Genomic DNA, 23142 nt, shown 5'->3' on the forward strand with positions numbered 1-23142 from the left:
GACATGGTCGTATGTAAATGAGAGGGATGGGGGCGTGGCCTGTGGTACCAGTAGGAGTTGATGATCTTGCAGAACGCCAGTTCACAGCACATCTTCAGATTACTCTGGTGTTCAGTCAGATCAGAACCAGAACATCGACTGGGATCAACCTCACAGTTCTCATCAGACTCATACAGCGCTCTGATGAACTCACCTGAGGGGGGGGGGGGAGAGGAGGGGTGTATATATTTACATGTGTGTGTATATTTACAGGTGTGTGTGTATATTTACATGTGTGTATATTTACATATGTGTGTATATTGACATGTGTGTGTATATTTACATATGTGTGTATATTTACATATGTGTGTATATTTACATGTGTGTGTATATTTACATGTGTGTGTATATTTACATGTGTGTATATTTACATGTGTGTATATATTTACATGTGTGTATTATATTTACGTGTGTATATTTACAGGTGTGCATATATTTACATGTGTGTATTATATTTACGTGTGTATATTAACGTGTATATTTACAAGTGTGTATATTTACGTGTGTGTGTATATTTACAGGTGTGTTTATTTACAGGTGTGTATATTTACATGTGTGTATATTTACGTGTGTATATTTACAGGTGTGTATATATTTACATGTGTGTGTATATTTACAGGTGTGTTTATTTACATGTGTGTATTATATTAACAGGTGTATATATATTTTCAGGTGTGTATATATTAATAGGTGTGTATATTTACATGTGTGTGTATATATTTACATGTGTGTGTGTATATTTACATGTGTGTATATATTTACAGGTGTGTATTATATTTACTTGTGTATATTTACATGTGTGTATTATATTAACAGGTGTATATATATTTTCAGGTGTGTATATATTTACAGGTGTATGGTGTATATATTTTCAGGTGTATATATTTACAGCTGTATATATTTACATGTATATATATTTTCACGTTTATATATTTACGTGTATATATATTTACATGTGTATATATTTCTAGGTGTACAGGTGTATATATTTTCAGGTTTATATATTTACATGTGTATTTATATTTACAGGTGTATATATATATATATATGTATTTATTCAGCAGCGTGGTCACTCACCCAGAGCGTCGTGCAGATATTTCTGTCCCACCAGTTTCAGATACTCCTCGATGGCCTTGGTGGCCAACGTGTTCTCCCTGAAGATGAGGACGTCGTGGTCGGCACATCTGTCCACCTCTGACATCACCAGGTCCGTCAGGAAGTCCTGAGGACAAGGAGGACGAGGAGGACGAGGAGGACATGCGTCTCATCACGTTCAGTGTGTAACATTGTCATAAATATTGTGTCTCATAACGGTTATCAAAAACAAAAACAAAGATGGAGTGAGTGCTCCTGACCTTTGCCCTCCCGGTGCTCTGCAGGATGTGGACCAGCGCACTGGCCATCTCCTCCTTGTTCTTGACGCTGATGACGGGCTCCAGCACCGAGCACAGCATGGAGTAGTTGTTGGTGACGAACTCTGCGAACTCCTTGTACTGCTCCATTGGCAGGATGGAGATGGTCTGGAAGCGGGACTTGATGCGGACGGAGGGCCCGCCTCCCTTGGTCTTGCCGGTGGTGGGCGTGCTGACCGGGTACCACTTCTCCACAAACTGTCGCCCCGTCACGCCCGACACCGGGATGTTGACCAGGCCCACGTAGTTGTTCTTGTCCTTCTTCTTCTTCTTGTCCACGTCGCGGTAGACGTGCACGGTGACACTGTGCACGGGCGGCAGGCCGCCAAAGTCAAAGTACTCGCCCCAGAACAGGCCGTCGTGCCGAGTCTTTGTGGTGGTGCGGGCGTAAAGGACGTCGTCCAGACACAGCTCGCAGAAATACTTCTTCTTTGGAGGAAGATCTTTGGCCTCGATGATCCACAGACGCAGAAGGTTCTCTGCTCGACGACAGTTGTCCTGGAAACACATGTTACACACACACACGTTACACACACACACACACACACACGTTACACACAATATTTCAAACTCACGGGCTGATTTAGATGGGCTCTTCTATTTACAGTGTTAATAGAGTGTATATTGAGAGTGTATTTTACGGTGTATTTTACGGTGTATTTTATAGTGTATTAAACAGTGTATTTACAGTGTATTTAACAGTATATTTACAGTGTATTTAACAGTATATTTAGAGTGTATTTACAGTGTATTTTACAGTATATTTAGAGTGTATTTAACAGTATGTATTTTACAGTATATTTAGAGTGTATTTAACAGTGTATATTTACAGTGTATTTTACAGTATATTTACCAGTGTATATTTTACAGTATATTTAGAGTGTATTTAATAGTTTATTGTACAGTGTATTTTTCAGTATATTTAGAGTATTTAACAGTATATTTACAGCGTATTTAACAGACTATATTTACAGTGTATTTTACAGTATATTTACCAGTATATTTAGAGTGTATTTAACAGTATATTTAGAGTGTATTTAATAGTTTATTGTACAGTGTTTTTTACAGTATATTTAAAAGTGTATATTGTGCAGTATATTTAACAGTTTATTTAACAGTATATTTACAGTGTATTTTACAGTGTATTTAACAGTGTATATTTACAGTGTATTGTACAGTGTATATGTACAGGGTATTTAACAGTGTATATTGTACAGTGTATATTGTACAGTGTATATTTACAGTGTATATTTAACAGTATATTTTACAGTATATTTTAAGTGTATTTAACAGTGTATATTTACAGTATATTTAACAGTGCATGCTCACCTTGTTGGGCTGGATGCTCCTGCGCAGGTTCTCCATCCACTTGTCTCTCTCTGAGGCCGAAGAGCAGCTGAAACACTTGCTGCCTCCTGAGTATGTGACCTCGAAGCAGAACTCCTGTCCCAGAATGCTGCAGTGCAGAGCTTTGACCACCACGTCCTCCTCCATGTTCAGGTCCAGCGTCTCCACCGCGCTGCCCGGGCTCAGCAGAGACTCGTGGGAGCTGGACTCCTTCAGCTGGGGCAGAGCTCTGGACCTGGAGGACGAGGAAGACCATTAAAGTCCAGCTGTTTGGTGAAGACGGAAGAAAAACAGCTAAAGCTAAGCTGCTATCACGTTACCATGACGACCTCCTGTGGTCACCTGCTGTCAACACACAAACGCAGTGATACCTACGGAAAACAACCACAGAGCCAGGTGAGGGGAGTTCCCCAGAGCATCCTCCTCCTCCTCCACCTCCTCCTCCACCTCCTCCACCCTCCGACCCACAGCTGGAGCTCTGTTCACTGAAGACAGCACTGAGCTCAGCCTCGTCTTTATCAGGCGTCCCTGAGGTCCATCAGCTGGTAAACAAGGTCCTGGGACAACAAATCAACTCAGGCCCCGAGGGAGCATTTCTACGGCAACGGCCTCCAGGGGGAGCCACAGGTGACGCAGCGACAGGATGTACGACAACACCTGTGCTCACCTGTCAACATGGACGCCGTCTTCACGGGGACACACACACACACGTCCTCATCTTCAGCTGAGAGACAAATGTCTTCAGGGGACGGACGGGAAGACGTCCTCACCACACACACACACACACAGACGGGTGAGGAGGCGGAGTCGAGTCTGCTCACTCCGCCCCCTCCACTGACCCCAGCAGACCCTCAGAGAACAGGAGCGCCCCCCGCAGGTCACAGGAATCTAAGATGGCCACCGCTCAGCAGTAAAAACACAGCTGACTAACATGTGGGCGGGGTCAGAGTGGTTAAAGGTCAGAGGGGTCAAAGGTCACCTGTCAGTCTCAGCAGGTCTCAGCGATGGAAGCCTGAAGCTGGTGTTTCGGTCCAGTTTGGTTTGACTCTTCGTCCTTTTGATGGAACCTTTGAGACGTTTACTGAAGAAACCCTGAGAGACAAAGACAAGAGGGACAACAGGGACAGTCCATCAGAGACAAGAGGGACAATCCATCAGAGACAAGAGGGACAGTCCATCAGAGACAGAGACAAGAGGGACAAGTGGGACACTCACTCTATACATATACATAAATACATATATATATATATGAATATATATATACATAAATACATATATATATATATATACATATATATATATATGTATATATATATGTATATACATATATATATATATATATATATGTATATATATATATATATATACATATGTATATATATATATATATATATACGTATATATATATATATATACATGTATATATATATATATATATATATATATATATACATATGTATATATGTATATATATATATATATACATATGTATATATATATATATATATATATATATACATATGTATATATATATATATATATATATATATACATATGTATATATACATATATATATATATATATATATATATATATGTATATATATATTTAAAACATCACATTAACAAATCACATCAAATATTTCTGATTTCAATCACAGCGCCAACCCACACACACACACACACACACACACAGAGAGATCACGTTACTGATGAACGACGATGTTCTGATGACACTTCTACCCAGAATGCACTCTGCCTGTAAAAATAGCTCAGGACATCACTCCCCCCCCTCCTCCTAAAGCACTTCCAGAACCTTCTGAATGATCCCATCCTCTGTAGAACCTCTGTAGAACCTCTGTAGAACGTTAGCATTAGCATTAGCCACGCAGACACACTGTTGTGCGTTACTTACCGGGACTTTAAACGGCGATGAGTTGGGGTTGTCGACGGCGACGCTCTTCTCCGAACTTCCCAGACCGGAGATGCTCCGCCTCCTCGGCGAACGCTCCGACGACGCTTCTGCAGAGACAGAGAGACGAGAAACTCTTCTTCATCATCCCGTTTTCAGACGTGAACTTTCACAACAACACCGCCACCTGCAGACCAATCAGGTCAGGGGGCGGAGCCTGGAGCCAGCCACGGGAGGCAGGACACGCCCACTGCCTCGCTGTGTGGGAGTGGCCTGAAATATCACGTCCAAAGAGATATTTCTGTCCTCTCATACAGTGAGACACAAGCCCCGCCTCCTCTCTCCAACAGCCAATCACCTGTTTTTGAACAGACATGGACTCAGGACAGTGTCAGATTATTCACGACGTCATCGATTCATTTCTACAGATTATTCATGATGTCATCGTTTTATTTCTACAGATTATTCATGACGTCATGAGTGATAATCTACAGATTATTCATGACGACATGAGTGATAATCTACAGATTATTTATGACGTCATCATTTACTTTCTACAGATTATTCATGACCTCATGATTTCATTTCTACAGATTATTCATGATGTCATCGTTTAATTTCTACAGATTATTCATGACGTCATGAGTGATAATCTACAGATTATTCATGACGACATGAGTGATAATCTACAGATTATTTATGACATCATCATTTAATTTCTACAGATTATTCATGACCTCATGATTTCATTTCTACAGATTATTCATGGCGTCATGAGTGATAATCTACGGAGCTTTTTTTGACCACATGGACGCAGCATTAATCTGTATGATCGGGAGCAGTGGTGGGAGGAGCCAAAGCTTCACACCATCTCGTCCAATAAAGTATTTCTTTAACTTTAACCGTTAATCTACTGTTGGACGTTGAAGTCACACTCATCACACACAGTGACGACACTCCCCGACCAATCAGAGGCCGGCAGTGTGATGACGTCACGCGTTAGCGTGGGCGGAGCCTGGTCTGAGAGGAGACACTGTCCTGGTTTCATGCTGCGCTCACACGCTCACGGTGGAAGCTAACAGCCGCTCGTTCACCTGCAGCCAATCAAATCACACTATGCAAATGTGGCAGCGTGGGCGCTAGCAAAACAACACGTGCTTCTGCGTTTAAGCGCTAACATTCCACAGCTCTGGGAGACGATTGCCGTTTCCGTCGGACAGAATTCACCCGACGGCCGATGCTAGTCGACGTTATGCTAACTTCAGAGAGACACGACATCACAAACAACTTCCTGTTGACATGTCGTGGAATAACTTGACCTAAAGAGTTCACTTTGTTTACATTGTTTACGGACAGGAAGTCGTTGTTGCCGTAGTGACCGACAGACTCCGCCTCCAGCTCCAGGAGTCAGACACGCCCACTGAGCAGAGTGCGTGTGAGGGAGCGCGAGGTTTCGTCTGTCGTCAGGACGACGAAAAGACATGACAAGGCGTTTTTTTAACGATGAACACACACACGCAGCTGAGTGTGTGTGTGTGTGTGTGCGTGCGTGTGCGTGTGTGTGTGCGCAGCATGCAGCGCTCAGCGTTTCTCTGCAGGATCGTGTTCCAGCTGCAGGAAAACATCAAACTTTCATGCATCGATCCGCCGCTTCACTTCCTCCTTTCGACCGCCGGAGACAACAAAGTTCAGGCAACATGCGACAGGAAGTCAGCCATGACAGGTGGGTCACATGACACACACACACACACGCAGAGGGAGGGAGAGAGAGAGAGGAGACGATACCTCTATCACAGCTGTTCCCCATCATCTGAGAGAGGACACACACACGCACACACACACACGCACACAAACACACACACACACAGTCAGACGTGATTGGCCGCAGCAGCCTCCACCTGTCAGCCAATGAGGTTAAGCTGCAAACGTCCGTCTTCTTCTCGTGAACATCCTCGACTTTGGCGTCCTCCTCCTCCTCCTCTTCCTCCTCACCTCACCCTGCCTCACCCTCCTCAGCACTGCATCCTCCTCCTCCTCCTCCTCCTCCTCTCTACAGTAATTCTAAACCTCTCTCTCTCTCTCAGTAGTTTTTACTGCATGTTTTCCACCCATCACTTCAACTACACCGTCCTCCTCTCTGTGTCTGCAGCAGCTCAGCCGCAGAGATATCAATGTGTGTGTGTGTGTGTGTGTGTGTGTGTGTGTGTGTGTGTGTGTGTGTGTGTGTGTGTGTGTGTGCGTGACAGATGCTACTGATCTGGTTACAGGTTGGTAAAATACCAGGTCACCTTGAAGACAAACTATCATGATATCACACACGCACACGCACACACGCACACACACACGCGCGCGCACACACTCACTCTGCACTGACGTCCATTCACAGACTAAACTCAGTCTCATCACTTTTTAGTCTCGACTGACGTCATGTGTGTTTGAGTATGAAAAATATCGTCTATGACCACAAGGTGGCAGCAGCAGAGACTCAGGTCCACTACAGACCACAGGTCCACTACAGACCACAGGTCCACTACAGACCACAGGTCCACTACAGACCACAGGTCCTGCAGGGTCTCAGGTCCACTACAGACCACAGGTCCACTACAGACCACCACAGGTCCACTACAGACCACCACAGGTCCACTACAGACCACCACAGGTCCACAGCTCCTCCTCCTCCTGAAACTTTCACAACAAATATTCAGAGAATTTCTTTTCACGTCATGAAACCAGTTAGGCCACGCCTCTGCATGAGTGTGTGACTCCGCCTCCTCATCCTCTCACTTCACATTCCAGAGTTCATTCACAGAATCAGATTAACACGCAGATTAATTCAGATGAATTCAGCCTCTGCAGTGAAACACAGATGGAACTATGGATCATTATTGGATGGCGCAGCTCAACAGCGCCTCTCAGTGGTCGAGTCTATGAAGTTTCAAATGTATCCAGCTCACTAAAGTCTTCAGTGTTCGTTTTTAATAATCAACAAAACAAAAAAAATCAATGTAACCAAACAAGGGGCGGAGCTTTGACCGGAGGGGGCGTGTCATATATTGTGTAAGTAGTATATATATTGTGACACAGATGCTACGGCTAGTTTTTTACCAAAGTTACTGAGCTGAGCTTTAAAGTAAAAGAGCTGATCTAGAGTTTGTCCAACTGTCTGTGTGTGTGTGTCTCTGTGTGTCTGTATGTGTGTGTCTCTCTGTATGTGTGTGTCTCTGTGCGTCTCTGTCTAATCTGAACCAGAGTAAAGTCAGACTCACCCAGGTCGTCCATGAGAGAAGCTGCACATTAACTCATGTGGTGTGTGAGTAAACAGTCATTGTGTCTGAGACACACACACGCACACACACACACACGCTGTGTGAGCACAACCTTCACAATAAAAGTCCTGACACTGACGAGTGGGCTGAGCAGAGGAAGAACGAAGACCGTGTGCTTTTATTGTGAAGGGACGGGACAGGTGGAGAAGACAGGGAGGAATGTAGAAGATCCAGAACCACAACCAGGATCAGAGCTCCAGACTACACTCCCTCATACTCCTTATACTACATTATATTTAGATATATATATATATATATATATACACACATATAAATATAATTTTATACACACACATATATATATATATAAATAAATAATCCCACCTGTAGTTAAACTCAGTTTAACCTGGTAACAGACACCTGTCAGTGAGCGACCACATTAACACATGAATGACCTCGGCTGGGGGGCGGGGCCACAGATGAGGGAGGGGTCAGTCTGTGACTGAATGAGCATAATGATCAGGAAGGGGGCGGAGTCGGATCAATAAACCGATCGGCGACTTTAAACTGCCACATTCAACCCCTGCAGCTCTGGGTGGGAAACCCCTGAGCAGCAGAGGGGTCAGTCCTGACGGACACTGGACACTTTGTCTCCACACATTCCCCGGACACTCCCACACAGACGCTGCACCCGAACGCCTCATTCTCACTGTGGTAAAGAGGCGGAGTCACGTGACTGAAGATGAGTCGACAAAGTCTCTACACCACTCACTCTCGCAACACCAAAGTCCAGTGTTTACAAACATCAGGTTAACACTGAGATAAAGACGTGATTACGTGACGTAGTTAAAGATGCGTTCATGTGACGTAAAGACGCAATCATGTGACGCAGGTAAAGACGGGATCACGTGACGATTTTATTTTGATTTGAGGACACGTGTGTCTTACCTAGCATGGTGGCGCCCTCTGCCTGGAACTCTGGGAACTGTCCCTCTGAGGGGACGCTGACCGTCCTGCGCAGACTTCGACTCTTCGCTGAGACGGTTGGACTTTCCTGAGCTTCAGCTGCAGCCTGGAGACATGAGAGACATGTGAGACATGAGAGACGTGAGAGACATGAGACATTAGAGACATGTGTGAGACATGAGAGACATGTGTGAGACATGTGTGAGACATGAGAGACGTGAGAGACATAAGAGACATGAGAGACATGTGTGAGACATGTGAGACATGAGATACATTAGAGAGAGACATGAGATACATTAGAGAGAGACGTGAGAGACATGAGACATTAGAGACATGAGAGACGTGAGGGACATTCGAGACAGAGACATTAGAGACATGAGGGACATGAGAGACATGAGGGACATTCGAGACAGAGACATTCGAGACATGAGAGACGTGAGAGACGTGAGGGACATTCGAGACAGAGACATGAGAGACATTCGAGACAGAGACATTAGAGACGAGAGACATGAGGGACATGAGAGACGTGAGAGACAGAGACATGAGAGACATTAGAAACATGAGAGACGTGAGAGACATGAGACATTAGAGACATGAGAGACATTAGAGACATGAGAGACATGAGAGACGTGAGAGACATTAGAAACATGAGAGACGTGAGAGACATGAGAGACATTAGAGACATGAGAGACATTAGAGACATGAGAGACATGAGAGACGTGAGAGACGTGAGGGACATTCGAGACAGAGACATGAGAGACATGAGGGACATTCGAGACAGAGACATTAGAGACATGAGAGACATGAGGGACATGAGAGACGTGAGAGACAGAGACATGAGAGACATTAGAAACATGAGAGACGTGAGAGACATTAGAGACATTAGAGACATGAGAGACATGAGACATTAGAGACATGAGGGACATGAGAGACGTGAGAGACAGAGACATGAGAGACATGAGAGACGTGAGAGACATGAGAGACAGAGACATGAGGGACATGAGAGACATGAGAGACGTGAGAGACATGAGAGACACAGTGAGTTATGGAGTGTGGACGCTCCTCACACAGTGACCTCACACAGTGACCTCACAGTGACCTCTGACCTCTTCATCTTTGCTGATCAGGATGAGCTGAGTGTCGGTCAGGACGCAGAACTTTGTCTCCCAGACGCGACTGTCGGTGTTTGGACTCTGACCACAGGAGAAGTGGTGAGAGGGAGGTCCTTTAACATCTGAACAAACACACACACAGAGAGACACACACACAACACACACACACACACACACACACACACACACACACACACACACACACACACACACACACACACACACACACACACACACACACACACACACACACACACACACACACACACACACACACACACACACACACACACACACACACACACACACACACACACACACACACACACACACACACACACACAGAGAGAGAGAGACACACACACACACACAGGACATTAATAACACTTCTTTGTCACATGGTGATGGTGGATTGAACAGCAGGGTCCTCAGACTCCAGCTGCAGAGGTCACAAAGCACCAGCAGAGGGCGCTGTGGGTGGACACAGCCTTCATCAGCAGCAACAGTTTGATCTCACTCTGAAGATTAATCTGATGATTTCAATCGTGTCAACGAATAAACGGATCCTCAGCTATTTTTGATCATTGTTTCATTCGAGAGTTTCTTTTTAAATCGCTCACACACGCTGGATCAGTTCATGAGTTTAGAACAAAAGATTATTTTATTATTCCTCATTTTTAAAAGGTCATGAAACATGATCAATAGTCGTTAGATCGTGATATACTTTTCAGAAACTAAACGGTCTGCAGGTTCAAAATGAAATGACTTAACTTTGCTGTAGAGTAAAAGAGTTCAGTGTGTGTGTGTGTGTGTGTGTGTGTGTGTGTGTGTGTGTGTGTGTGTGTGTGTCAGACAGTAAATCAGTGTTAAGTGTTAAACAAAAGCTGTGTTTGTGTGAGCCGGAGTCTCGTCAGCGGAGGACAAGTCAACAGACGGTGCCTTCACTGAGCCTGATGCTTCTGACACACACACACACACACACACACACACACACACACACACACACACACACACACACACACACACACACACACACACACACACACACACACACACACACACACACACACACACACAGTGACTTTGGTGTGGGAGAGTGAGTGACTTTGGTGCAGGGAGAGTGAGTGACTTTGGTGTGAGAGAGTGAGTGACTTTGGTGTGAGAGAGTGAGTGGTTTACAAACTTCAGTTTCCTGTTTGGTTCACTGTGTGTGTGTGTGTGTGTGAGGACAGGTGGTGTGGACACTCCTGCCTCACAGACATTCCCAATGGAGTTTTGGCTGGAGTCGGGTTTCTCCATGTACACACACACACACCCACTCCCCCCCCCACCCACACACACACACACACACACTTCAAAACTAATGTAACCCTTCATTTTAAAGCTGCACTATGTGACTTTTTAACATAAACAAAGGTTTGAATAAAGACGTGAAAATACTGTTCTGTTGGCATCGTAGAGCCGAGGACCTGAAATCACCTTCTCCTGGTGTTAAACTGAGGTTTGTAAACCACTCACACTCCCTGCACCAAAGTCCATAGAGTAAACCAGTGATTTTAACATCACAGCACACAGGAGTTCACAGGAGTTGTTGATCCACTGCTGCCTCCATCACTAACTTAAAATGACTGATTTTAGTGAATTCAGCTTTTAAAATAATTCATTTAGACTTAACTCAGTGACACAAAGTGACCACACGAGGCAGCAGAGGACCAGCAGCTCCTGTGTCCCTGTGAGCTAAAATCACTGGTTTTCTCTATGAGGTTTGGTCCAGAGTCATGGTTCCATCCACACTGAAAACCTGCAGCAGAAACTTTCATCCAGACCAAGAAAAACCTCCGACAGGTTCTCACAGGGATTAACACACACACACACACACACCCACACCCCCCCCCCCCCCCTCCCCACACACACACACACACACACACACACACACACACACACACACACACACACACACACACACACACAGAAGAGGCTTTGTCTGTAGACCTGTGCATTCCCCTTTGCCAGCAGGCAGCAGCAGCAGCAGCTCTGGTCTCCATAGCAACCAGTAAATACAACAGGTCTCCTCGTCCAATCACAGTGTGGTGACATCACATCACTGCTTTATCAAGATGGGACCATTCAACAGGAAGGACGGGGGTGTGTGTGTGTGTGTGTGGGGGGGGGGGGGTTGAAACCACAGAGAGGGTGTGTCACTGAGAACACACACACACACACACACACACACACACACACACACAGGTCAACATTTACATATGAAAACGTCACCACATTAAAGTTCTTTGTTTTCACAGAAACTGACAAAATACACACCTGAAAACACAGGTCACATGATCATTCAGTGAAACACAACCCTGCAGGTTTCAAAATAAAAGTGTCAGTGGCTGTCCATCCACACTAAAACACAATCTCACACTTTTCAAAATAAAAGTCTCAGTGTCTGTCCATCCACACTAAAACACAATCTCACACTTTTCAAAATAAAAGTCTCAGTGTCTGTTCATCCACACTAAAACACAACCCTGCAGGTTTCAAAATAAAAGTCTCAGCATCTGTCCATCCACACTAAAAAGTCTCAGTGTTTGTCCGTCCAGACTAGAAACACAGTCTCACACTTTTCAAAATAAAGGTCTCAGTGTCCGTCCATCCATGCTAAAAACAGTCTCAAACTTTTCAAAATAAAAGTCTCAGTGCCTGACCATCCACACTAAAACACATTCTCAAACTTTTCAAAATAAAGGTCTCAGTGTCCGTCCATCCATGCTAAAAACAGTCTCACAATTTTCAAAATAAAAGTCTCAGTGCCTGACCATCCACACTAAAACACATTCTCAAACTTTTCAAAATAAAGGTCTCAGTTTCTGTCCGTCCACACTAAAAACAGTCTCACACTTTTCAAAATAAAGGTCTCAGTTCCTGTTCAACCACACTAAAACACAGTCTCACACTTTTCAAATAAAGGTCTTAGTTTCTGTTCAACCACACTAAAACACAGTCTCACACCTTTCAAAATAAAAGTCTCAGTGTCTGTCTTTCCACACTAAAACACAACCCTGCATGTTTCAAAGTAAAAGTCTTACTTTCTGTCCATCCACACTAAAATCTATCCCAATCAATCAAACAATCCCACACTTTTCAAAATAAAGGCCCACACTCACTGCCTCAGGAGACATGTGACATGTGTCCTCAGATTATGATGTAATGTTTAATCCTGAAGTTTAAAATCTGGGTTAAATCCCACGAGTGTCAATCCAAGAGTGAAGGTTCCACTTCCTCATCGCTCTGAAAGTCTAAAGCACTCAGACACACAGCAAAAGGCCTTTTTGTTTCCGTGTGGGCTATTATTGTGTAAGGACAATGTACACACACACACACACACACACACACACACACACACACACACACACACACACACACACACACACACACACACACACACACACACACACACACACACACACACACACACACACACACACACACACACACACACACACAATAATTAGCCTCCAATTAGGAGTCGCTGTTCATTTTCAAACAGACACTAAAGAGTGTGAGAACACAGCAATGAATCAGCCCTGTGTGTGTGTGTGTGTGTGTGTGTGTGTGTGTGTGTTCAGAGGTGAGAGCTCTGTGGTTTTTATTACCCAGCATGCTCTGGGGCAGCTGGAAACTCTTATACTGCCTCTCTGTTTGCAGGTCAGTGAGGTAAACACTCACTGCTACTGACTCCACTGAATATAAGAGGTCAGTGAACGCAACACAGACACACACACAGGTCAGCGAACGTATCACAGACGAACACACAGGTCAGTGAATGCACCGCAGACAAACACACAGGTCAGCGAACGCATCACAGACGAACACACAGGTCAGTGAATGCACTACAGACAAACAAACAGGTCAGCGAACGCAACACAGACAAACACAGAGGTCAGAGAACGCACCACAGACATAAACACAGGTCAGTGAATGCACCACAGACAAACACAGAGGTCAGCGAACGCATCACAGACAAACACACAGCTCAGCTAATGCATCACACAGGTCAGTGAGCGCATCACAGACAAACACACAGGTCAGCGAACGCATCACAGACAAACACACAGGTCAGCGAACGCATCACAGACGAACACACAGGTCAGTGAATGCACCACAGACAAACAAACAGGTCAGCGAACGCAACACAGACAAACACAGAGGTCAGCGAACGCATCACAGACAAACACACAGGTCAGCGAACGCATCACAGACGAACACACAGGTCAGTGAATGCACCACAGACAAACAAACAGGTCAGCGAACGCAACACAGACAAACACAGAGGTCAGCGAACGCACCACAGACAAACACAGAGGTCAGCGAACGCAACACAGAGGTCGGCAAACGCATCACTGACAAACACAGATGTCAGTGAATGCACCACAGACAAACAGAGGTGAGTTCGATTCCTACCAGGCCCGTGAACGCATGTTTGACTTTCGTCGCGGACGATTCGTCCGATTCTCCTCGAGAGCGAGCGGATGAAGCGGCTGACGTTAGCGCGTGACTCCGCCTCCCTGAGCCGACCGTCAGCTGACCCTGAGCCGGGCTCAGACATGGACCTGAGGAAGGGGAGGAGCCTGTGCAGAGAGGCGGACCTCGTTGATCCTGTGTGCGTTTGATATCCACGCCTGACATTTGGTTCAGGGCTGGACCTCAGACGCTCAGACTCGTGACCTTTGCCCTCAGGGGCGGACGCAGTGATTGGCTCCGCCTGAGCAGATCTGTCCAATAGCTGCTCAGGAGGCAGCTGGGGGCGGAGTCTCCACCGCGGCTCCTTGTGATGGTTCCATTTGTACGAGGCCGGGCGGCGGGCTCCAACGCCGCCGCTCATGGTTTGTCCCACACAGGCGTCCCCAGGCAGCGCGGGGGGGGGGAGGGAACCAAACAGCTGGTTACACAACAGCCGCGACGAGGCCTTAACAACGGACGACAATGGACGAGCTGAACGTCTGCGTCATTCTGACAACACGCTGCCGACTTTCTTCCTGGGAGGAAGTGGAGTGTCAGTTTGTGATGAGCTCGGCCAATCAGGAGCCAGGGTAACAGACCGTGGTTTCCTGTCTGAGACCACACACACACACACACACACACACACACACACAGCTTCCTCTCCCTCACACAGTGACGTCATTAGAGCGACAGGAGGACGTCGCCAACACTTCACGTGAGGAACTCGTCCAAAACACAGTGCTTGTTTTTATATGAGTCACTTGTATGACAGTCACTGTCATACGTATATGTGTATATATATATATATATATATACATATATGTGTATATGTATATGTATATGTGTGTATATATATATACACATATATATGTATATGTATATATATATATACACATATATATACCTATATACACGTATATATATATATATATATATATATATATATATATATATATATATATATATATATATATATACACATAGATATACGTATATACACATACATGTTATCTTCATCTAGGGCTGCATCTCAGGATTATTGTCAGGACCGTCAGGGTCATGTGACCGCAAATCTGGAATCTCACTCACTTCCTGGAATTCATGGCACGCGGGAGGACAAACAGGAAGTCCATCAGGTGGACGAGGACAGACGAGAGGACGACCCGTCTGTCCACGTCCTGTGGAGGCAGCGTCGAGCTAAAAATAAGTCATCTGATTACAGATGTACTCAATTAATCGTATAATCGAACAAAGCATAAATAATCTGATCATACCAGTAATCTGAGTTCATCCTGCAATGTAATCTGAATGCATTCATGAGAATAATCTGATTGTGTGCCCTAAAATAAGTGTATTACATCGAGTCCCGCCATCGTAAATGTTGTCGTTACATCCCGGGGTTAAAGGTTAGGGGGTGGAGCTAACGTGGGTTGGGCTTTAGGGGGTGGAGCTAACGTAGCGTATTTTCCGTCTTCGTGGAAACGTGAGGTCAGTGTTTTTCAGATTTTCCCACGCTACAGTTTCAGGTCCTAAAACGATGTTTTAGAAGAAAGACGATGATTAAAGAGTTTGCCCCACACAGCAGATTAGGTAATCTGATTACTTACACACACACACACTGATGAGGCGTTCAAGTCACTGTGGGATTTTTCCACTCGCTCCTGAAATAGACGGCAGTTTATTTCTGAGCCGAGACGTTCCACTGACGTTTGTCAGAGAGGAAATCCTGTGTCCACACACACACACACACACACACACACACACACACACACACACACACACACACACACACACACACACACACACACACACACACACACACACACACACACACACACACACACACACACACACACACACACACAGGGAACTTTCCACTTCCTCCTCAGATCAGTCTCATTGTCCTCACTCGTCCTGTGTGTGTGTGTGTGTGTGTGAGTCACAGTATGACCAATCCTAATCCCAATCCTCAGTCTAGTGTCAGAACTGATCTGCCGCGCTGAGGAAAAGTTTTGGTCTAAAAAAACAGAGACTTTAATCCATAATCTGAGATGAGATTAGACGCCACATGGTGGTAGTGTGTGAGCAGTCAGATTAAAACGGGTTGAAACACAGCAGCTGCTCTGAGTCACTATCATCATCATCATCTGACCAAACCTCATAGAGAAAACCAGTGATTTTAGCTCACAGGGACACAGGAGCTGCTGGTCCTCTGCTGCCTCGTGTGGTCACTTTGTGTCACTGAGTTAAATCTAAGTTGATTATTTTCAAAGCTGAATTTACTAAAATCAGTCATTGTAAGTTAGTGATGGAGGCAGCAGTGGATCAACAACTCCAACTGTGAGAGAGTGAGTGACTTTGGTGTGAGAGAGTGTGTGACTTTGGTGCGAGAGAGTGAGTGACTTTGGTGTGGGAGAGTGAGTGACTTTGGTGTGGGAGAGTGAGTGACTTTGGTGTGGGAGAGTGAGTGACTTTGGTGTGAGAGAGTGAGTGACGGAGAGTGAGTGACTTTGGTGCGGGAGAGTGAGTGACTTTGGTGTGAGAGATCGAGTGACTTTGGTGTGGGAGAGTGTGACTTTGGTGTTGGAGAGTGAGTGACTTTGGTGCGGGAGAGTGAGTGACTTTGGTGTGGGAGAGTGAGTGACTTTGGTGTGAGAGAGTGAGTGACTTTGGTGTGAGAGAGTGAGTGACTTTGGTGTGGGAAAGTGAGTGACTTTGGTGTGAGAGAGTGAGTGACTTTGGTGTGAGAGAGTGAGTGACGGAGAGTGAGTGACTTTGGTGCGGGAGAGTGAGTGACTTTGGTGCGGGAGAGTGAGTGACTTTGGTGTGGGAGAGTGAGTGGTTTATAAACTTAAGTTACCTGTTGTTAAAGTCTGTTTAACAGTGAATTAAAGACGTGAATGTGTTCTGAAGACGTCGTAGACTTAAGCTGACGTAGATTTTATGATTTTAAAATCAGTCTCGTCAGCTGTGACTGCGTCTGATAAACAGATTTTCAAAATAAAACGCCATCAAATTACAAACATGCTGTGTGAATGCCTCATATTTGGGCTGGTGTCACTCTGATGATGTCACTCTGATGATGTCACCACCCTCTGTCTGCTGGTAAACGCAGCATCACCCCCCCCCCACACACACCCACACACACCCACACACACCCACACACACACTCTGACCTTGGCTCCGCCTCCCTGACACCAGTGAATGGAAGTGAACTTCCTGCACAACACGGGTTTATTTTTACTCTATGAGGTGGCCCTGAAGGCAGCACGGCACTGTGTGTGTGTGTGTGTGTGTGTGTTGTGGATGGCAGCGAGTCCTGCCGGGTGATGTCATCAACACAAACGGTGTGTGTGTGTGTGTGCGTTCGTGCGTCTACACAATCCCGTTACCTACGGTGGCCCTGAGGTGCAAAAACACAAAACACAGTTTCCACAGACATCAGTGCTGTGTTCACACGGACAAACACCACTTTTTAATAAAGCGACAGTTAAAGGGACGATGGCCCTGTCAGTGCTGACTGTGCTGTGAGCGCCCCCTGCTGCTGAGAACCAGCCTGACACTCAAGCATGGCCGCCAGCAGAGACAAAGTAGATTTTAGCCACTTAAACAAACGACTTGGTGAACAAAATCTAGGTCAGTTTAAGTTCAGAACATGTTTTTACGTCTTTATCTCAGTGTTAGAGAGACTGAAGTTTGTAAACCACTCACTCTCCCACACCAAAGTCCATAGAGAAAACCAGTGATTTGGTTTACAAACCTCAGTTTAACACAAGGAAAATTCTGTCTAACAGTGAGATAAAGACGTGAACGTGTTCTTGTAGACTTAAACTGACTTTTATAAAGTGACTTAAATGTGTTTTCCTTGTGTTAAAGTGAAGTTTTTAAACCACTCACTCTCTCACACCAAAGTCACTCACTCTATCACACCAAAGTCACTCACTCTCCCACACCAAAGTCACTCACTCTCACACCAAAGTCACTCACTCTCTCACACCAAAGTCACTCACTCTCCTCACACCAAAGTCACTCACTCTCCCACACCAAAGTCACTCACTCTCCCACACCAAAGTCACTCACTCTCTCACACCAAAGTCACTCACTCTCACACCAAAGTCACTCACTCTGCCACACCAAAGTCACTCACTCTCCCACACCAAAGTCCATAGAGTAAACCAGTGATTTTAACATCACAGCACACAGGAGTTCACAGGAGTTGTTGATCCTCTGCTGCCTCCATCACTAACTTACAATGACTGATTTTAGTGAATTCAGTATTAGTATTTACCTTAGACTTAACTCAGTGACACAAAGTGACCACACGAGGCAGCAGAGGACCAGCAGCTCCTGTGTCCCTGTGAGCTAAAATCACTGGTTTTCTCTATGGACTTTGGTGTGGGAGAGTGAGTGACTTTGGTGTGGGAGAGTGAGTGGTTTATAAAGTCTGTTTAACAGTGAAGATAAACACAGATCATGTGACATAGATTTGATTAAATATGTTCCTCTAACTCTAAATCTTTGCTCCTCCAGATGAACAAATACAATCAGAAGAAGAAGAAGAGTTACTATTATGGTCTGTATTTATGTAGAGCTGCTTTACACGACACTGTTCATCCATTCATCCATTCACACACTCTGCAACATGAGGTTCAGTGTCTTTGAACCCTCAACCTCGAGAACTCCTAAAAAAAGTGATTCAACTTCTACTGTGTCTTTGAGGACATGTGTGTGTGTGTGTGTGTGTGAGTGTGTGTGTGTGTCTATTTTTAGTGAATGGGACTTAAAGGGTGCACACGCGGGTGGGGGTGGTGACCTCTGACCTCAGTGAGGACCTGACCGTAGAAGAAGAAGAAGAGGAGAGAGCCCCCCCCCCTGAGCTCCAGCAGTAACGCCGGTCTCCAGTCACCCGGTGTCCGCCATGACCTCAGTCTCGGCCCGCAGCTCTCTACCTGCTTCCCCCGGACTCTCCCTATAGTTTCCGGGCACCTTTAGTCAAACAGTGCGGCTGCTCGGTGCTGACTCTGTCCCGTGTTTTCTGTGTGTGTGTGTGTGTGTGTGTGTGTGTTCTCACCGTAGACCCGGAGCCAGCCCTGTTGCTGGGACACGCAGTCCCCGAGGACCCGCTCCACCAGCGGGTCCAGGAGGCTCAGTCCGCCGCCGCGCAGTGACTCCACGTCGCCTGACACCGAGTCCGTCTCCATGTCCCGACGGGACGGTGGTGACGGTGGTGGTGGGGGGAGAAAGTTGTAGTGTTCGGAGGGAACTCTCCGGGAGAGTCGGTGGGGTCGAGAGGAAGCAGTTAAAGTGTTTAAAAAGCGGCGAAAGTCGCAGTTTTAATCCGCCATGGCAGCGCGGAGTCGCCGCTCTTCGTTTAGCCGTTAGCAGCGGTCCGGCAGCCCGGCTCCTGTCCCCGTTCTCAGGTGTTAGCTTAGCGGACTTTAAACTTCCAACAAACCGGCGTCGACGGGACGGGCAGAGTCCCCCCCCCTGTGCTCTCTGTGCCCGGACACATCCACCCCCGGAGCCGCCGTGGAGAGCCGTGAGAGCCGCGGGAAGTGAGCGGACTGCCGCGGCGGTGGCTGCGCGTGTGTCCGGCTGCTGCTGTGCGCGTGTGTCCGGCTGCTGCTGGTTCTTCAGTGACCGCTCAGTCCACAGGGCCGCGGGCACGAGCCGGGCGCGCTCGCGTCTGTGTTCTCACGCGGGCGCGCGCACTCGGGACCGCGCACGACAATAATCAGAATACTTTTAATATCAATGGTTTTGTTTTCTCCATATGAGACTGAAGAAAGGTAAAATAAAATATAAAATAAAATAAAAATAAAAAACAACAATAAAATAAATGAAAGAATAATTAAGATTAACATTAAAATAGCACAACAATAATAACTGATTGATGATAAATATTAGGGGTGGAGGAAAAAATAATATTAATATTAAATATTTAATTTCTATTTTGAAAAACCACACAAAACAGCATTTGTGTGCAGTAACTTCTGGGAGAAAAAGGCAGCTCGTCTAAGCTTTAATTTATGCAGGTTATTTTTGTTGTACAGGAAGTAAGTTTTTATTTGTTTTGAATGAATAAATGTTAACTTTTGTCTTAATTTTCCCTTTGTGTGATCACATGATCACATTATCATATACAAACTCTATTGTTTTGATGTCATCATTAGCTTTAACACACTTTGCATTGTTTACATTTTTGAATCGAGAATCGTTTGAATCGAATCGTGAGCCAAACCAAAGATTCACATCTCTATTAAATATATTTCTTTAAATGAACAGTGTGTGAGTGTCTGACAGAGTCATTACACCAGGAGGCAGTTTGTGTTGGAGCGCCCCCTGTAGTTCTGCTTCATCAGCTCCATTTGTGGTTAATTGTGATATTTGAGTTGCTTTATTTTGTATGTTTTATTTTTTGGCCAAAATAAAAAAAAGTTATTCTTCTTATGTTTTTATTAGTTTATTTTATTTTCATTATTTATTTTTGTTGTTGTCGTTATTCGTCACATGTTCGAAAACTAAGTCGAGTAAATGTTTTCAGGTGTTTGTCTCGTGGTCCACACAGTGCTGTCCTTACAGGTGTGGACATGTAGCTACGCTGTTCACACACACACACACACTAGATTAGCTTGTTAGGAAACCGCGTGGTCGTCTGTTGACATCTGAACACACTGAATCTGGGTGTTAGCTTGTTCTTCAGCTGGTTCTGGTCTGGATTAAGGGCTGCATCCCATTTCTGCCTGTGTTCTTTGGTCTGTGGTTCCACTGAGACCAGAGTCCACATCAGTCTGAGTCCGGTCCAGAGTTTCATGTTGTCCTCACACAGAAACATTTGTCTCCGTGTTGAACATCGACGTCGCTTTCAAACACGATTATCTCCATAAAAACACAGTCATCAGAAAAACATGTAAACATCAGGACACAGAGGATCAAAGTGGATCTGAACAGACTGAGATCAGCAGCATCTAATCTGTCAGATTATATGAGTGATTGCTGCTCTGAGCAACAACAGAGCCGTACCACTGCCCCCTAGTGGTGACTGTGGACGAATGATTTGTAAAGTGAACCTCTGTTTAAACAGGAAACCTCATTGAGACAAGTTAGTGACACAAGTCTTTGTTTCTTTATTTTTGTTATTCATTTATTTAGTTAACCTTTATTTAGACCTGAGGGTCCCAAAGAGACACAAGACCTCTTCATCCAGGGAGTTCTGGTCCAGGCAGACCTGGTCCAGATCAGCAGCACAGACGGAGACAATTTCACGTATAAAACTCACAACAGAATATAAAAGTTCAAAAGAGGTCAATAAAAGAGAGTGAAACAGAGAGTGAAAATAAAGTAAAGTGCAGAAATGAAAGATCTTTCATCTGAACCAAAAAGGTTCTTCAGGAAGACAGTTTTCATTCTGGGAACATTATTAGTACCTGGTCCAGGCAGACCTGGTCCTGGTCCAGGAAGACACTGGTCCTGGTCCAGACAGATCTCGTCCAGGCAGACCTGGTTCTGGTCAAGGAAGACCCTGGTCCTGGTCCAGACAGATCTGGTCCAGGCAGACCTGGCCCTGGTCCAGGCAGACCTGGTTCTGGTCCAGGAAGACCCTGGTCCTGGCCCAGACAGTTCTGGTCCAGGCAGACCTGGCCCTGGTCCAGGCAGACCTGGTCCTGGTCCAGCAGATCTGGTCCAGGCAGACGTGGTCCAGGCAGACGTGGTCCAGGCAGACCTGGTTCTGGTCCAGCAGATCTGGTCCAGGCAGACGTGGTCCAGGCAGACCTGGTTCTGGTCCGGCAGACCTGGTCCTGGTCCAGGAAGACCCTGGTCCTGGTCCAGACAGATCTGGTCCAGCAGATCTGGTCCAGGCAGACCTGATTCTCGTCTGGCACACCTGATTCTGGAGTAACCCATGTGATAAGATAAGGTCAGACGTGATTTTCCTGAGTCTCTGTATCTCAGGCTGGTTCTCAGCAGCAGGGGGCGCTCACAACACACCGAGCTGTGTGTCAGTACGTCGTAAAAACCACAGAAGAAGAAAAACCTGAGGAGGAGGAGGAGTCAGAGACAGGAAGTCTGTGATCTTCCCTCATCACAGGAACCAGGTGAAGACAAACGTCTGATGGTCTCAGGGAGAGGACACACGTGAGACTCCTTCTTCACAACCTCTCCAGCAGAGGGCGACACTGAGCAGCAGCAGAGATGGGACGCGGTCTGTGGATGATTGTTGCTGCTCTGGTCTTTGGTGAGAGAGATGTTAGTGAGCGTCCAAATCCTCTCTGATGGAGTAACATCTGCTCTGACTCTTCATCCATCGTCTTCATCCTCTTCATCCTCTTCTTCTTCTTCTTCTTCTTCTTCTTCTTCTTCTTCAGGGTGTAGAGCACAGGACAGAGTGATGCAGCCACAAGCAGACGTCACTGCTGCTGAAGGTCACTCTCAAACACTGGCTTGTACATTTCACACCAGTGACCTCAGTCCCAGTCTGTTCTGGTACAAACAGGAAGTCAACGGTTTCCCAAAGTTTCTCCTGCAGCGTTTCACAACAACAGCAGACGATGGTGGAGGACGACGAGAGGAGAGGATCCATGCTGTCGT

At 45.6% G+C, this 23142-nt stretch overlaps 1 protein-coding gene across 4 annotated transcripts in view; it reads right to left on the reverse strand.

Annotated features, from left to right (window-relative positions):
• rasal2 (RAS protein activator like 2) overlaps nucleotides 1–20151 on the reverse strand; it is a 30708-nt gene extending 10557 nt beyond the window's left edge. For 2 of the 4 annotated variants that reach the window (XM_083907653.1, XM_083907651.1), the window contains exons 1-9: nucleotides 19625–20151; nucleotides 10048–10175; nucleotides 8924–9047; nucleotides 4713–4819; nucleotides 3778–3890; nucleotides 2781–3033; nucleotides 1395–1949; nucleotides 1117–1261; nucleotides 49–193 (exon numbers count right to left, since the gene is read on the reverse strand). In XM_083907653.1, coding sequence (XP_083763779.1) covers nucleotides 49–193; nucleotides 1117–1261; nucleotides 1395–1949; nucleotides 2781–3033; nucleotides 3778–3890; nucleotides 4713–4819; nucleotides 8924–9047; nucleotides 10048–10175; nucleotides 19625–19754 — 1700 coding nt within the window. In that variant the 5' untranslated portion in view covers nucleotides 19755–20151. Of the gene's footprint in view, nucleotides 1–48; nucleotides 194–1116; nucleotides 1262–1394; nucleotides 1950–2780; nucleotides 3034–3777; nucleotides 3891–4712; nucleotides 4820–8923; nucleotides 9048–10047; nucleotides 10176–14514; nucleotides 14771–19624 lie in introns of those variants that run through there. The other 2 variants (XM_083907652.1, XM_083907650.1) reach the window with 1 other exon arrangement.
• Nucleotides 20152–23142: the final 2991 nt, after the last annotated feature.

Source organism: Microchirus variegatus, assembly GCF_963457635.1.
Source record: "Microchirus variegatus genome assembly, chromosome: 21".
Taxonomy (NCBI): domain Eukaryota; kingdom Metazoa; phylum Chordata; class Actinopteri; order Pleuronectiformes; family Soleidae; genus Microchirus; species Microchirus variegatus.